This window comes from Montipora foliosa, chromosome 12, assembly GCF_036669935.1.
Source record: "Montipora foliosa isolate CH-2021 chromosome 12, ASM3666993v2, whole genome shotgun sequence".
Classification (NCBI taxonomy): domain Eukaryota; kingdom Metazoa; phylum Cnidaria; class Anthozoa; order Scleractinia; family Acroporidae; genus Montipora; species Montipora foliosa.
Window position 1 is genome coordinate 7,317,163 of NC_090880.1, and position 16,159 is coordinate 7,333,321.

General features: G+C 40.4%; 1 protein-coding gene across 1 annotated transcript in view; it reads left to right on the plus strand.

Moving 5' to 3' along the window:
- LOC137979267 (polycystin-1-like protein 2) overlaps positions 1-16,159 on the plus strand; it is a 77,628-nt gene that overhangs the window by 38,904 nt on the left and 22,565 nt on the right. The window contains exons 9-15 of the mRNA XM_068826489.1: positions 18-258; positions 1,239-1,401; positions 2,955-3,137; positions 4,275-4,400; positions 4,764-4,991; positions 5,540-5,794; positions 12,369-12,598. Coding sequence (XP_068682590.1) covers positions 18-258; positions 1,239-1,401; positions 2,955-3,137; positions 4,275-4,400; positions 4,764-4,991; positions 5,540-5,794; positions 12,369-12,598 — 1,426 coding nt within the window. The remainder of the gene's footprint in view (positions 1-17; positions 259-1,238; positions 1,402-2,954; positions 3,138-4,274; positions 4,401-4,763; positions 4,992-5,539; positions 5,795-12,368; positions 12,599-16,159) is intronic.

Sequence of the window (16,159 nt, forward strand, 5' to 3'; positions counted from 1 at the left end):
AATTTCTTTTACTTTAGGCAAACTGGACGAAAATGATGAGAACGCGTTAGACGATGACTCAGTCTACAAAGTGATAGGGTCGGTGTACCTGGATGATGACACAGTAGAAGAGAGCGATATAACATTTAAGACTAACTCGGCACCTCGTTTGGGCAGCTGCTCTGTGACACCTGAGATGGGTTTTGCGGTAACGACAGAGTTCACGATTTCCTGCGAGGAATGGGAAGATGAAGATCTTCCACTTACGTACGAGTTCATGTAAGTGTCGACGGTGCTATGTTAAACGTTCGGTAAAGTATATTAAATTTAGCGAGTGCATGCAGATCTTAAGCTCTCGTAAAAAGTGAAAATGGCCTTGTTGTAGGACGGCAATCATTATGCTTATCATGACTAGCATAACAGAGTACAACGGAGGCCATACTATAGTTTATGAAAGAGCTTAGAGTAAGCTTAATACCGCTCTGTGATCTATCTCGCCAGTAAATCGTGCAACCCTACTCGAAATTCTCATATCGTAGAATTAACGATCGAATAAACAAGGTAAAACGATCATACCCACTATGTTCTTGTTTGTGAATTTATAAATGCCTTTGTGTTAGAGCGAGGATTTTAATTCCCCCTTTTCACTGATGCCTGAGTATTTGTTTTTGCCTCTATCAAGAAAGTGAATTTTGTTCGCTGTGATCATGACGAGTTGAAACTAACAAAAAATAGTTTTACCTAATAAGGGTGCGTTCGATTGACCGTATTCCGCAATTGCTGGTTTTCACTCACGTGATCAACAGCCATGTTTTTCAACGAAAACAAAAGGAAGCGTTTGCATAATAATAGAGTTAAAATCCCGGAGGATTTGGTCGGGGCACCAACATGGCCGCCTTTTCTTTGTTTAGGGGCACCAACATGGCGGTCGTGACGTCATGTGAAAACTGAGAATAGGAATACATTGGAGGGAAGTTAGAGATCCTTCGTTTTTACGGAGATTCACATCAAAATTGTCAAACACCTGCTAAAATGCCATTTTAAGCATATCTTTATTACCTTTGTTGCTTCAAAACGCCAGACATACCGTTTTAAATCATCACTACACATATTGTTATTAAGGACTACGGTCAATCGAACTCACCCCAAGTGATAGAACTTGGGGCAAGCCATAATTCGCGAATTTACCAATATTGAAAATGTAAGAAAGGGTTTGGACGTGTATTGAAAGCTGCATTTCTTACTTATTCAATTTACAGATATCACACAAACAAGGGGGGATTTGTTATCCAAAAAGGAAGTTCACCAAAGGCCACGACAAGACTGCCCCTGGGGAATCCTTTGTACGGTTACGTAGTTGGACTGGAAATTCTGATAATAGACGGACTCGGCGCTGCTTTCAGTGATTTACTCTACGTTTTTGTACGTAATCAACGTTATTTTCCTCCTTGAACCAAGGAAGCCTGTGATATACCTCAGTGCTAAATGGCAGAGAGAGATGACCCTCTGCCGCAGTCCCTCTCTAGGATCGACTATTTATCGCCTATTGTTGATCAGATATAGGTGGTTTTCACAGTGACGTAATCAAATTCTAAAATAAAAAAAAATGGCAAGGTATTTTGAATTTTTAAATACAGAAGGTTGAAGATGACCTAGCAATAAATGATATTTAAAGTTTCCAGTTCCATGACGTCCTTCGTTTCGATAATACATCATTTTGAATTTCCGAATTGTTATCTTGGGTTCCAACATGATACAAACTTATTTGGTTGAAAAAAATGTCTATGCCTATGAATCTCGGCAGTACGAGCGTTTCAGGTACATCAGGAGATGTGATCATTAATTGCTAAGTGAATTTCAGATGTGCAACGGTGCTACACCAACATGGCGGCTTTATACAAAACTCTGTAAAGATGCATGGAACGCTTCGACAAATAACACAGAAACGATGTACCTCGCAGACCTGAAAATTGGTGAGGTGATTTATAAATGTGCCTCCTACAAAATTTCAAGTTTTCGGCTTATTTCATTGCACGGTTTCGATTTTATTATTTTGTTGCGTGACGGTGAAAACGACCTATAAAGCCGGAGAGAAAAGTGGTGCTTCTTGAAATCAACAGTCCCCACATTTTTGCATTTGTTTACAAGCTCATTGGGAGTGATAATGTTTTTGTCTGACATAACAGGATGTCTTCTGTGCATGAGTTTGCCCCCAGGAGCAACAGTTCGATGGGTGTCATTTCTTTCTTTACCCGACTTGCGTTATTGTTGCCACGTTTGAACTGCACCTATCCAGTAGTTTCAAGCATACTCTTTGATTACATTGAAACGTTTTGCTGCGTCAACATATTTTGAGCAGAAACCTAAAGATATCTGGAGCAAATATTCTGAAAAGCAAAAAGCAAGTTTTCACTATCTGGAAAGCTCGTTAAAATAACGCAAAAGAACGCAAACTTCCATCATGGCAGCCATTTGAAGAAATGAATGTCTCCAGCAGATTCAATTTTGTATCAAGAAGACAATCAATTAAAACCATGCTATTCATATCCCTTCAAATGTTTTCATTACAAACAGAGGCGTCCGTTCATGCTAATTTTTCTCAATCTTTTGAGTACATGACCAGTTAAGCTGAGATTCACTGTTTTTGGATAGATGTCGCAAAATCATTGTCCTCTTAAACCCACGACGTTTGTGTCTTACAGTTTGTTATGGTTTTGTTTTCAGCTATGGTCAGATGACCTTTGCAGAGTAAACAAAACATTAATTTAATTTAAAATGCGACAGGACTCATCATACAACTGAAAAAAAAAGGCCAGATATCTTAAGATTTAATACGACTTTCAGTAAGTGGGGACAGGGGACTTCACTTAACTGGACATAGCTCTTGGCCTTTTACGTTTCAATTTTTGAAAGCCTGTTATTTGGTTACATCTCAAGCTGTGACGTCAAAATCGTATGGTACCTCTTATCTTTAGGTTGAAGCATTACCAGCTGAAGAGTTGAGCGGAACACTGATGGGTATAGCCGGCGGAGAGAAAAACCCATTAGGTGATCTTCTCCAATCAGGTGATGTTGGCAAAGCAGCTCAGATGGCGTATGCGGTGTTATCATTGGTTGATACGAGTGAGGGTCAGATCGGAGCAAGCGACAAGAAATCGGTGATTACACAATTAATCCTGATGGACCTTGAGCAAGATCGGAAAACGTTAACGTCTTGTATGCGTATGGCACGTTGTATATAGAAATGGCTTAATTATTCAAGCTGATTCTGGTAAAAGAGCGTTATTTAAAAAGCACAGGAAGTGCTGTCAACGTAATCCGATTTTCTTAAGGTCCATTGTAATCAGCAACTGATGCACCTAAAATGAATTCAGGCTAACATTCAACAGGGCTGCTTTGAAAATTTGTTAGAAAAAAAAAAAAGGATTGAAAAGGGGAAATATTGAACTGAAAAAACTGCACAGCCACCGTTTGTCATGTGACATCAACAAGAGGCACCGAGCACTTTTTCCGGCGGCACCTTCACGGACACGCACGAACAGTTTCATAGAATTTTGGAACATGTTGAACATGCTTTGACTCGCAGATTGATGCATTTAGGAAAGATTTACGCTCAAAGTATAAGGTCACCAAGGCCAAGGCTCGTGACGTAAGTACTGACAATGGCCAACTCTATCATCACGCATGCGTTCAGTAGATTTATTTCACACATACGTTTACGTTAATTTAGTTATAAAAGGATGTCTCGTAATGGGTCGACCTCATTGCCTGACTTACTGTCGCGATCTACATCACGAGTGACCACATAGCCGTTAAAAACACAAGAATACTTGATTATTATTAGGTATTCCCGTATTTCTTTGTCTAGATCTGCATTTTTTCATCTCACTGCGTATTTGCGTCCCCTATCTTTGCTTTTGGCTGATCACACTAACTAGTGCTGATGAAACGAATGGCTCTCTTTAAGTCTTTGTATTTACATTGCATCGACAAGAACTACATAGGCCACAAAGAAAACAGAAACAAAAAGGTATTGAATTATACGTCTTGCCTGTAGTATGGCTTATGATTCAAATGGCTGATTATTAACCGGTTCAAGGAACAATCCTGTTTCAATGGTCTTCCAAAATTGGGGTTCCCAATCGTTGAAACTGAATATCGTAGTAAGGAAAGGAAAAGGATTAGTACCAGAAATTTCCAACTACCAGGAACGTTTTCCAAAATAGTGTTCCCAATATTATTATTCGTAAGGATGATTTCGTAAGTGCTATTAAGCTAACTGGCTTTCTTTCTAGTTGAAAGACTCCATCATTAACCAGATGGCCAATGTAAAAGTGTCAAGCCTTGAGCAAGTCAGTCAGATGGCATTGGTTGTCGCCTTAGCAACTGAACAGGGAGACGAAATATCTCAAAATTCACAGGTACAAATCCTGAGCAAATAAAGCGATCTTATCGGTTGGACATGGCGCGGTTGGACAGGTACTTGGCCCGTTCAGTAAGCGAGTAAGTAGGTGGGGACTGATGTGAGTGAGCGCTTAAGTGAATGTGTTAGTGAGTGAGAGAGGGAGTGTTTCAGTCTGTGAATGAACAAGCGACTGAGTGAGTTCACGAGTGAGTGAGTTAGCGAGTGAGTGAGTGAGTGAGTGAGTGAGTGAATGAGTGAGTAAGTAAGAGAAGTGGAGGTTGGTATACAATCTTGTTGTGAATGACTCCTCCCTTTAGGAAGCCTTGTACTTGTCAATTTTTATTTCTCAGTTCTGCATTTACTTTCTTTCTTACCTAAGGAAAACGCGGTTAATCTATTGGAAGGCACAGCTGATTTTGTTTCAGCTCAAATGAGTTCCGGCAATGCGGATCCAGAGGTTTTACAAGGTGTGGGTAACAGTCTCCTCCACGGTATGTCTAACGTCATGTCCGTAGCTTCATATGAAGCTCAAGTTGACGACGAAGAGGAAGAATCAGACAGTGATGATACAGACCAGGAAACAGAAGAAAAACTCGACAAGGGAAAAGTAATTTTAAAGCACGAATTATTTTGACCGTTAGGGCTGTTTTGGTGTGCGTTCGATTGGCTTTATAATGGGATACGGTTGTAAAGGTTTAGTTCTAAATTAATCCGTGGTGTAATTTTGATGTTTCCGGTACACAAAATAGGTTTTAGTGCCAAAATCTATAGAAATCTGTTTATTCTCTCCCCCCCCAACGGCCCCCTGGGGCCTAATTGACTTTAGCAGAATAGAAGTTTGTCATTGTCTAACTCTAAGACAACCTTCGCTACCTAAGAGTAAACTACAGCCTTTACTGCCTGTAAAATTGTCATCCAGTACCTTGAGCCTTTCTCTCTTGATTGATACAGTCTGTTGCTTATGCACTTTAAGTATTAACAAAGATTTCGGAAAACGGGTTTTGAAGGGTCTCCTACTGAACAGCATCAAGGAAAAGCGCCAGAATTTTGTTCACAACGTTGTTCTTTTCGTGTTGTATCTATATTTACACCGTATGGATAGGCATACGAATTTGGGTTTATCGTTTCTTACCCTTATTGTCTTAATACTTCAAGAGTAAACAAATGGCTCAAAAGACCCTGCATTTAATGGACAAACTGGGATCAAGTCTTCTCGGAACGAAAACTGTAGGCGAAGAGCCGAGCGTTTTAAAAACCAAGTCTCTCGCTATGATGTTGGATAGACAGGTGCCATCCAAGATTGGCGGCAAAAAACTGGGTGATGGAGAGAGAGATGGAGGAGTTGCATTGCCTTCAGCAGACACGCTGTTTGGAGACAACGCTGGTAGTCTTCCTTCGGTTGATTCACAGGTAAAAAGCCTACCACAGCTAAAACAATTCAGTCCGTATACATACGTAGCCTCCCACGCAGACACTCTTAGGGCTTCGTCATGCCTTCCTCCCCACGAGTGTCTACTGAATCGAGCCTGAATTTACGTAGCCGGACCAATCACAACGGACGTTTAGATTCTGGAAGTGCACTTTAGACCCTGAGAAATTTTGCATACGGTCACTCCAAGAAGATGGGCTTTGTGTGTTGGGCATAAAATCGCTGACTTAAATTCTTATCAAAGAGAAGCTAAAGCGTAGAAATTCGTGCTTTGGCTTGGATGTTTGCGGCTCTTCACACAGAATCAGTTCGGTAGAATTCGTATGGTTCAGATATTTTGCTCGTTTCAAACCTATTTGTGCCGTTCGCTTGTGATTGATATCATATTTTAGTACATTTCTTTTCCCGGTATCCCAGGTATGAAGTACATGAAGTGAATTGAGGTTTGCTTTATTTTTCAAATCGTAGAAACACTGAGCACGAACGATCGGTTCGAAACACAAGAACATGAAATCAATATTTATAAACGACCATCGCCAAAAGCAGCCTGAAAATTCAAGCTTAAACGTACTGGTTCTTTTAAGCTTTGTTTTCGCAACTGTCCTAGTCGCGTTCAAATTGTGCTTGAATGTAACGTTATAATGGTTCTCGTGCAGTTCAAATCATAGTTAATAGACTGGAATGGTTATGAAAGCCGACAAATCAGGGGCACTCAACGTCAATTTTCGGAAAATATCTACTCGGAAGACGATTTTAGAGCTAGAATTTTCGGAACATTTGTTGTAAAATGTCTTGCTTGCCTGCCGCTCCTAGGATTTTTGAACATCTGAAAAATGGTATAATTGCCCATTTTTAACGGATTTTTACCTTAAAAAGGTCACCTAGTATTTTCGGGAGCCTATTTTCTGGCTGAAATTCTCGAAAAAGTAAGTAATAATTTTCGGATCACTGGACTTTCAGCTGGAAATCAGAACAGATGAAAAATGTTTAGGGGTTAAAAATATGCCTATATCTACCGCTATGTTTAAGTGGTTTTGAACTATATGTTTAAGTGGTTTTGAACTATATTCTCGTTGAACGGGGTAGTTTCTAAAGAAACTGTGGTCCTGCGTCGGTGGGGAAGTAGTATACAAAAATTGGGTTTTATCAACGGCGTTGATAATGTAAATTGGCCACGGTACAGAGATTCTAAAAGCTGACGTTTCGAGCGTTAGCCCTTCGTCAGAGCAAATCGAGGAATTATGGGTTACGTGTAGTTTTTATAGTAGGGTAGGAGCTACGCTATTGGTGGTAACATGGCAACGTGAAAAATAGGAATATATTAGTTAAATGAAAAGCGTTCGTTAATACCGTGAGGATTAAGGGTGCCGATTTGGAAGATGAATTTTTGTTCTAGATTCATGCGGCTTTCCGTCGTAACTAGATGTAGGGAAAGGCCGCAGATAGCCATGTGTCTTTTGGAGTGGTTAGGCAGATTAAAATGACGAGCGACTGGCTTAGATGCATCTTTGTCATTCTTCTCAACATCGCGAAGGTGTTCGCGGAATCGGTCACCTAGTCGTCTACCTGTCTCGCCAATGTATAATTTATTGCACAACGTACAGGTTATGCAATAAATGACATTTGCGGAGGTACATGTGAAACGATCGGTGATCTTAACAGATCGCTTAGGTCCCGATATCTTGCTAGTGTTAACAATGAAAAGACAAGTTTTGCATCGTGAGCGCGCGCATTTGAAAGTGCCGCGTTGCTCGTTAGTTTTGAGCGCGCTTCTAACTAAAAAGTTGTCAACGTTTTTGTCGCGTTTGAATGAAATAAGTGGAGGTTGCGAAAAGATTCTACCAGTCTCGGGATCATTTTGGAGTAATTATGATGCTTTTGACTGCGTGATTATGAGGATGGAAAGTGAGGGTGAATGGAATTCTGTCATTCTTATCTTTTAGTGATGACTGTCGATCAAATTATTGGGCGCGATGATGGCCCGCTTTGATCACAGAGACAGGATAGCCACGTTTTTCGAAGAACTGGCACATCTCCTCTGATTTGCTGGAAAAATCGGAGTCATCACTACATAGACGTCGAAGTCTAAGAAATTGAGAATAAGGAATGGAGTTCTTGACATGTGATGGATGTGATGATGAATACAACAAAGAACTGTGAGAATCTGTAGGTTTGTAGTGCACACTGGTACATAGCACGTTGCCAGTAATAGAGACTTTGATATCTAGAAAAGGCAATGAAGTTTCCGAAATTTCCCAGGTATATTTAAGAGCCGGATGAAAAGAATTGACGGAGGTTATAAAATGATCGAGTTCTTCTCTGCTGGATGAAATAGCGCCGATACAATCGTCGATGTAGCGGCCGTAGAGTTCAGGTTTGGGGCCGTTGTACTGATTAAAAAATTGGTGTTCAACATATCCTACAAAAAGATTGGCATAGCTGCAATTGGCGACAAAATTAGTTGAGACAGTTGCTAACAGAGCAAACTGGCAACGACACATTCATTGTTTGCAAAGAAAACTTGTCCAGAAAGTACGTTTCCGGGATACCCCTCCCTCCCCCACCCTAATCAATGTTGTACCGCTGTCGAAAAGGCTCGTAGAAAACAGAAAAACACAACATTGTCCCGGGGTGAGGGGGAGGGGGCCATTTGCGCCGCCGAGCTTGCAATCGACTCTAAAGGATTTTGACGCCGATTGTAGGTCCCATTCTTGTACCCATCGCTACACCATTAATTTGTTTGTAATAGTTGCCGGCGAATGAAAAACAATTAAGCGTTAAAACTAGTTCGGCAACGCGGAGCAGCGTTTCCGAGCTTGGTTCTTTGACAGTGCGTTGATCGAAAAAGTGTTTAAGTGCTTGAAGACCTTCGCTATTGGGAATGACTGTGTACAGAGATGTAATGTCCATGGTGAAAATAAGTTTGTCTTGGCCGGAGAAATTGAAATCGCGGATAATTTTTAGTGCGAGGTATCCGAAAGTTGCCGCAAAGCTTCTTTTTGGTAAAGGTCGGACCGCCAAACAACTACCGCGCCGCCTTTGTCGGCCGATTTGACAACTATGTCACTGCGTTTACTTAGATTTTTAAAGCGCCGCCCACTCTTCCGAGGAAAGGTTGGAAAATTTAGTGTTACGATTGAAATTTAGTGTTACGATGGAGATCTCACTTCCAAAAATCAAAAACTCAAAGACACCATTCAGAATTTCATAGTTAATCAAGAATTACCGGACACTGCCGCTAACCTCATCATCAACACCCCCAGAACTTCGTGCATTTACTTCTTGCCTAAAATTCACAAACCTAACAACCCAGGTCGCCCTATCGTTTCTGCCTGTAGTTGCCCCACCGAACTCATTTCTAGCTACTTAGACAGAATTATGACGCCGATCGTCAAATCTTTGCCATCATACATTAAAGACAGTACACACGCACTAAAAATTATCCGCGATTTCAATTTCTCCGGCCAAGACAAGCTTATTTTCACCATGGACATTACATCTCTGTACACAGTCATTCCCAATAGCGAAGGTCTTCAAGCACTTAAACACTTTTTCGATCAACGCACTGTCAAAGAACCAAGCTCGGAAACGCTCCTCTGCCTTGCCGAACTAGTTCTAACGCTTAATTGTTTTTCATTCGCCGGCAACTATTACAAACAAATTAATGGTGTAGCGATGGGAACAAGAATGGGACCTAGCTATGCCAATCTTTTTGTAGGATATGTTGAACACCAATTTTTTAATCAGTACAACGGCCCCAAACCTGAACTCTACGGCCGCTACATCGACGATTGTATCGGCGCTATTTCATCCAGCAGAGAAGAACTCGATCATTTTATAACCTCCGTCAATTCTTTTCATCCGGCTCTTAAATATACCTGGGAAATTTCGGAAACTTCATTGCCTTTTCTAGATATCAAAGTCTCTATTACTGGCAACGTGCTATGTACCAGTGTACACTACAAACCTACAGATTCTCACAGTTCTTTGTTGTATTCATCATCACATCCATCACATGTCAAGAACTCCATTCCTTATTCTCAATTTCTTAGACTTCGACGTCTATGTAGTGATGACTCCGATTTTTCCAGCAAATCAGAGGAGATGTGCCAGTTCTTCGAAAAACGTTGCTATCCTCTCTCTGTGGTCAAAGCGGGCCATCATCGCGCCCAATAATTTGATCGACAGTCATCACTAAAAGATAAGAATGACAGAATTCCATTCACCCTCACTTTCCATCCTCATAATCACGCAGTCAAAAGCATCATAATTACTCCAAAATGATCCCGAGACTGGTAGAATCTTTTCGCAACCTCCACTTATTTCATTCAAACGCGACAAAAACGTTGACAACTTTTTAGTTAGAAGCGCGCTCAAAACTAACGAGCAACGCGGCACTTTCAAATGCGCGCGCTCACGATGCAAAACTTGTCTTTTCATTGTTAACACTAGCAAGATATCGGGACCTAAGCGATCTGTTAAGATCACCGATCGTTTCACATGTACCTCCGCAAATGTCATTTATTGCATAACCTGTACGTTGTGCAATAAATTATACATTGGCGAGACAGGTAGACGACTAGGTGACCGATTCCGCGAACACCTTCGCGATGTTGAGAAGAATGACAAAGATGCATCTAAGCCAGTCGCTCGTCATTTTAATCTGCCTAACCACTCCAAAAGACACATGGCTATCTGCGGCCTTTCCCTACATCTAGTTACGACGGAAAGCCGCATGAATCTAGAACAAAAATTCATCTTCCAAATCGGCACCCTTAATCCTCACGGTATTAACGAACGCTTTTCATTTAACTAATATATTCCTATTTTTCACGTTGCCATGTTACCACCAATAGCGTAGCTCCTACCCTACTATAAAAACTACACGTAACCCATAATTCCTCGATTTGCTCTGACGAAGGGCTAACGCTCGAAACGTCAGCTTTTAGAATCTCTGTACCGTGGCCAATTTACATTATCAACTCCGTTGATAAAACCAAATTTTTATATTCTCGTTGGCTGCCCCTGACAATTTTTTGCTGTTCTAGGTTTTTGTTCTCTTTTTTGGCCTTGACCGTGCACAAAACATAACAGTTGTTTACTCCGTACTAAGGAACTAACCAATAGAAACGTTGGTTACGTAATTCATGCATAGTGTATGAGCGCAAAACAAAAGATTGTGCACGGTCATGGACTTTCCAACCTAAATCTTGGCATCTTTGCTTGCTCTATTGATGTTTGCCGAGCTTCAAAGCCAGTCCCCTCTATTAACTATGTTCAAATACACTCGCAATACCTTCATATTTTTATGCGTATTTATATATTTCCACGGCTCTTTCAATTATAGATGAAACGACACTATATCCTTGCTAAACACTCGCATTTTGACTCGCGAGAGTGCAAATGCGTAACCCAATGAGGAAACTAAATTTATGTTCTTGAGGAATATTTTGAAAGGGCTTCGTTCCTTTCATGATTTATCCAGAGAAGACAATGATACATTGACGCTCCCAGGGGAGCTATCTGCACAGCGCCGGTTGGTCGTTATTTAACCCGCACGTGATTTCCGGATGAAAGTTATCTAAGGCCCTGTTTTCAAGCACGTAGGGTAACCCTACTACTAGGGTTACCCTAGCAGGAGGGTTAAAGATAGCCCGGGTTTTCCAGCAAAATTTCACAGGTAGGGTTACCCTACCATCCGGGACAACTTTGCGTGCTTGGTAACCGCCAGCATCGCAAACACAATGAAAATCGCTAAAAAGTTGTCCCGGGTAGGCCAGTTGTCCCTAGCAGAGCGTTCACAAGGCAGCTACGGTTACCCTAGAACTAGGGTAACCCTAGCACTCAGATAGGGTTACCCTAGCGCCAGGGTAACCCTAGCTGCCTTGTAAACACGTCGATTAAAAAAAGAAGAAATGTATGAGTGCAGGGTAACCGTCTTGCTAGGGTAACCCTTGCACTAGGGTAACCCTACCTGCTTGTAAACAGGGCCTAAGAAAGGGAAAAGAATGTGTGGCTCGTTTCAGCAGACACTTGTGGGAGAGGAACGCGTGACGAAGCCATATGTGTGTCTGCGTGGGAGGCTATCACATACGGGGCAAAATTAGTGAATTTGGTAATCAAGAGGGTATGATTACTTGCTCCTGATTGGCTTACAGTTGCTAAGCCAAATCAATTTAATCGAGGTTACAAGAGAATAATTAACAAAATGCGTTTTAAGCGCCATTTCTGTTGACAGCAACGATTTATTAGAAATTAGAATTTAACCGAACGAAAGGGTGTTTGCTGTAATTTTAAAGACTGAAGTGTTTATTGAACTGCATGATTGGTTAGCTAACTTGATTGTCATTTGACGCGGCATTGAACTGGCTGGCTATAAATGGAATTGTGCAATTAAGAATTTAATTTCACATATATTGTCAAATATTTCCAAATTGCCCTTGTCGCTTCGTGAAAATCCATTTAAGAATCGTTTTTAGTATTTCCTTGTAATTTTTAGCTTTTTGTGTCATAACTCCACCGGTTTCACGTCCGAGTTTAATAATCTGCTTATAGATGCTGGCATTTAAAGACAATCCTTACACATGGGACGCAAGCTCCAAAGGCATTAAGTCTTCAGTTATAGACTTTTCTCTTAAGGCTGCAAATGGAAGCTCACTTGAAGTTTCTGGACTATCAAAACCAGTGGAATTGTTTATACCTCAGAACGAAGAAAGCGGAGAGAAAGAAAATACTTCGATGCCTGTATTTTTTGTGAAGCCAAGCGACGGATCAAACAACATGAGGTGGCAATTTCTCTTGTTTTACGTATCAGTTGTTTGTTTATGCTTCACTAAATTGAACGCTTTTTTTGTACAGGGGCCATTTCCGAGCTTCCTTTTATTTCTTTGGTATTTAACTTTGTGCAAATTTTACTACGCAGGTAACGCGACTGTAATATGTCACGCATTCAGGCATTAGTTAAGGTCTCATGGCGCAAAAAGGCAAACGCAAAGAGATGGACGAGGGGAGTGGGTATGTGGTCGGGAGTGGGGGAGGGGTGGGTAATCACTCCTTGGAAGCAAGGCAAGCTTTTTTTAGCGCCCGCAAAAACTCGTGCCGCTGGTTCAGATAGCACCATTTTGAAAATGGCTGCAAATTGTGCAGGTTCTGCTTCACAGATATAAAATACATATATAAAAAATGAAAACAGCAGGTACCCGCGTAGCATTGAGTTCGTGGTAGAAGTTTTTCGAAGAATAGAGACTAGCTGTGCACTCTGGGCAAATAGTCTCAGCTCTTAAAAGGACGTCGATTAATTGTTCAAGTCGAAAAGGAACATAACCACTTTCGAAACCATTTTCTTCCTGGCGTAATAATTCAGTAAGAATTCTCCTTAAATATTGAGCCAAGACATTGTGAGTGGAAGAAGAAGGTATCGACCGGTCGAACACCATCTCTCAAGAAAGATACATTCTTTCAACGAAGGCTCTTGGTTCGACTTTGGCGCATACCCTGGTCCTTCGACCGCGGATTATATCACGTTGTGATTATTTGCGTGATACCTTTTCGCATTATGCCTATTTGCGGTACACCTTTTCGCGTTATGCCTATTTGCGTCATCCCTTTTGCGTCATGCCTATTCGCGCTATACCTTTTTGCGTTATGCACTTTCGCGTTATGTCTTTTTGCGTTATGTCTATTTGCGTTATACCTTTTCGCGTTATACCTATTTGCGTGATGACTTCTACCAGTGTATCTTTCTGTATTTTGATACCTGAAACGGGTGTTCGCCCTTCAGCTTCGGATCGATGCATTCACGATTTGGACTAACAATATTTTGTCATAGATATACCTCTATAACAAACAGTTAACACAAATTGACCAGTTACAGTGAAACTACAGGTAACTTCGGAAAATGGCGAAAGATTACCAGAAAGATAAATATGTAATTTAACTTGAAGTTATTTGTTGTAAAAACTGTTATTATTAATGTTACTAAATTTGCAAATGCAAACAACGAAGCCCTATTAGGGGTTATCAGCTCTGCGCTGAGCACCATAGTTAAGAAAATATGATAACTCATCGATGCGACAAATTTTGGTTTTATAGCCATGACATCATCGACCGTCCGTACGTACGTACGTCCGTACATCCATCCCCCCATGTATGGCAATGTGACCAGTATCATGCTAGTTTACAACATACATCTTTGATGTAGGACATCCATATTTTGATCAATTGACAGCTGTTAAAACAAGGTATCCGCTGACCAGTATCACGTGGCCATACCGCGAGCTCAAGCTTAGAGGTCACTGAGGTCAGCTGTTTTTTGAAGTTGACCGCTGATCAGGTACTGGTTTTCGATTGGATTGCAGGCTCAACCCAGGTTAACTCACCTAAACATAAGCGAGTATACAAAAATTTGGCTTATCAACGGAGTTGATAATGTAAATTGACCACCGCACAGAGATTCTAAAAGCTGACGTTTCGAGCGTTAGCCCTTCGTCAGAGCGAATCGCAAACTTTAGAAACTACCCCTTTAAACATAAGCGAGGCTTTATTTTTCGCGCGCTTTCTGTGGCTCGACGCGGCTACACGACCATACTGAGTCAACTATAGTTCTTACACAGTCAACGCTTTTCGTGTTCAGGTGGAAAAAGGTTTGAAAAATGTTTTCTTTCTGCATTTTTTTCTGATTTCAATGCAGTTTGACATGTCATGATAGCTGTAGTCCAAACTGGCGGCTACGCAGTTATTTAGAAGCTCTGATAAGGTTATATGATGCCTGGAGGATCAATGACTAGAATAGAAACGAAAGGAGAGCGAAAGAGAACCACAACGACAAAACAGAATACCAGCAATAGCTCATACTTGGTGGAAGAAGTTACTCCACAAATTCTTTCCTTGGGCACTATTTTTACGGATAGCTTATTTAAAGTGGATGCGTATTTAAAAAAAAAAAAACTGGTTTTATCGGTTTTTCCTTTGTTCAGGAATGAAAATATAATTTTTATTGTCAACTGGAATTAAATAACAATTATCTGTACTCTTTTGGACATAAAGAAAAAGTTGATTTGTTTGTTTGTTTTGCTCTAAAATGCGAGCGAACAAGTGCTTTTTTAATCAGTTTACTTAACTGGTTTTGTTTTGCCTCGACGGTGACAATAAAATTTTGCCCTTATCTTATAAATACGCAATGGCAATGAGTTCTCGTAAAATTAGGGGAAAAAATCACTAGCTTGTGTTTTCAGAAGTTTGTTTAAGGCGGATCATTGCCGTATTTGCCGATTCTTGTTCCAAGCCAAGCTGGCGTGTTTCAATGAAATCATGAAATCAAAATGTGAATGATCTCGTTTTCAGAGATAAAGTGGAATAAACTTCATCAGTAAAACTCTTTTTTTGACCTTAAACTGAAAAGTTTATATTATCATGGTTGCTAATTTTAGCTGATTCCAATTCGCTGGGTATTGACAGTTGACTCTGAAATGGCTTTTTTCCTTTTCCATTCACTCGCTGAGGGTATGCTTGTTTTCTTTTAAAAATCACGCTGGTCAACAACAATTCATTGCCAAACTGGTGAATCCCAAAGTAAATTTCACTCGAAAAACGATATCGCACTCATTGTTTTGTGATTCACGCGATATCGGTTTTTTGCGGAAAATTTACCATGGAATTTACTAGCTAGGCAATGAATTTTTCAACAGAAGAAAGGAAAGAAAATGATTGAATTATTAAAGCAGCAACCGGACTTCATTCAAATCCCGCAATTTTACCACAGTTCAACGACTTATCATCCTATATTTCTGGCGAAGTCCAGTTCCGTAATGCTGGTTTAGTTCCTTGAAAACTGTTTATATCTGCCGTGGCGAAGAAAAAAAGACACCTGTTCCTTGAAAAATGTTTAAATCTTCCGTGGTGAAGACAAAAAGACACTTGTTCCTTGAAAACTGTTTAAATCTACGTAGCGAAGTCAAAAGACTTGTTTCTTGGAAACGGGTTAAATCTGCCGTGGTGAAAACAAGAAGACAACATTTGTACTCCATTTCTTTCAATGCTCAAAAATCTAATAAAAATCCCGATAAAACACCTAAGAATATAACTTTACAAAAAAAATTGTCAATTAAAAAGCGTAAACGTGTTGCCATTGTGGGTCGCTTCCTTCTTGTGTGGTTTTTTTCCAGACTTGACGCGAATTAAGCCACTATCAGTTCCTCGGTTGTCAACGGTTATTTTGTATATAATTTGCGTCCAATCTGAAAAAAAAAAAAAAACAGTGTCAGTTGTTCCCGTAAAATCTGGTCCTTAAATGATCCACGTGACATTTTAATTTTATTTTTATTCAATTAAACAAATTTATTTTAGCA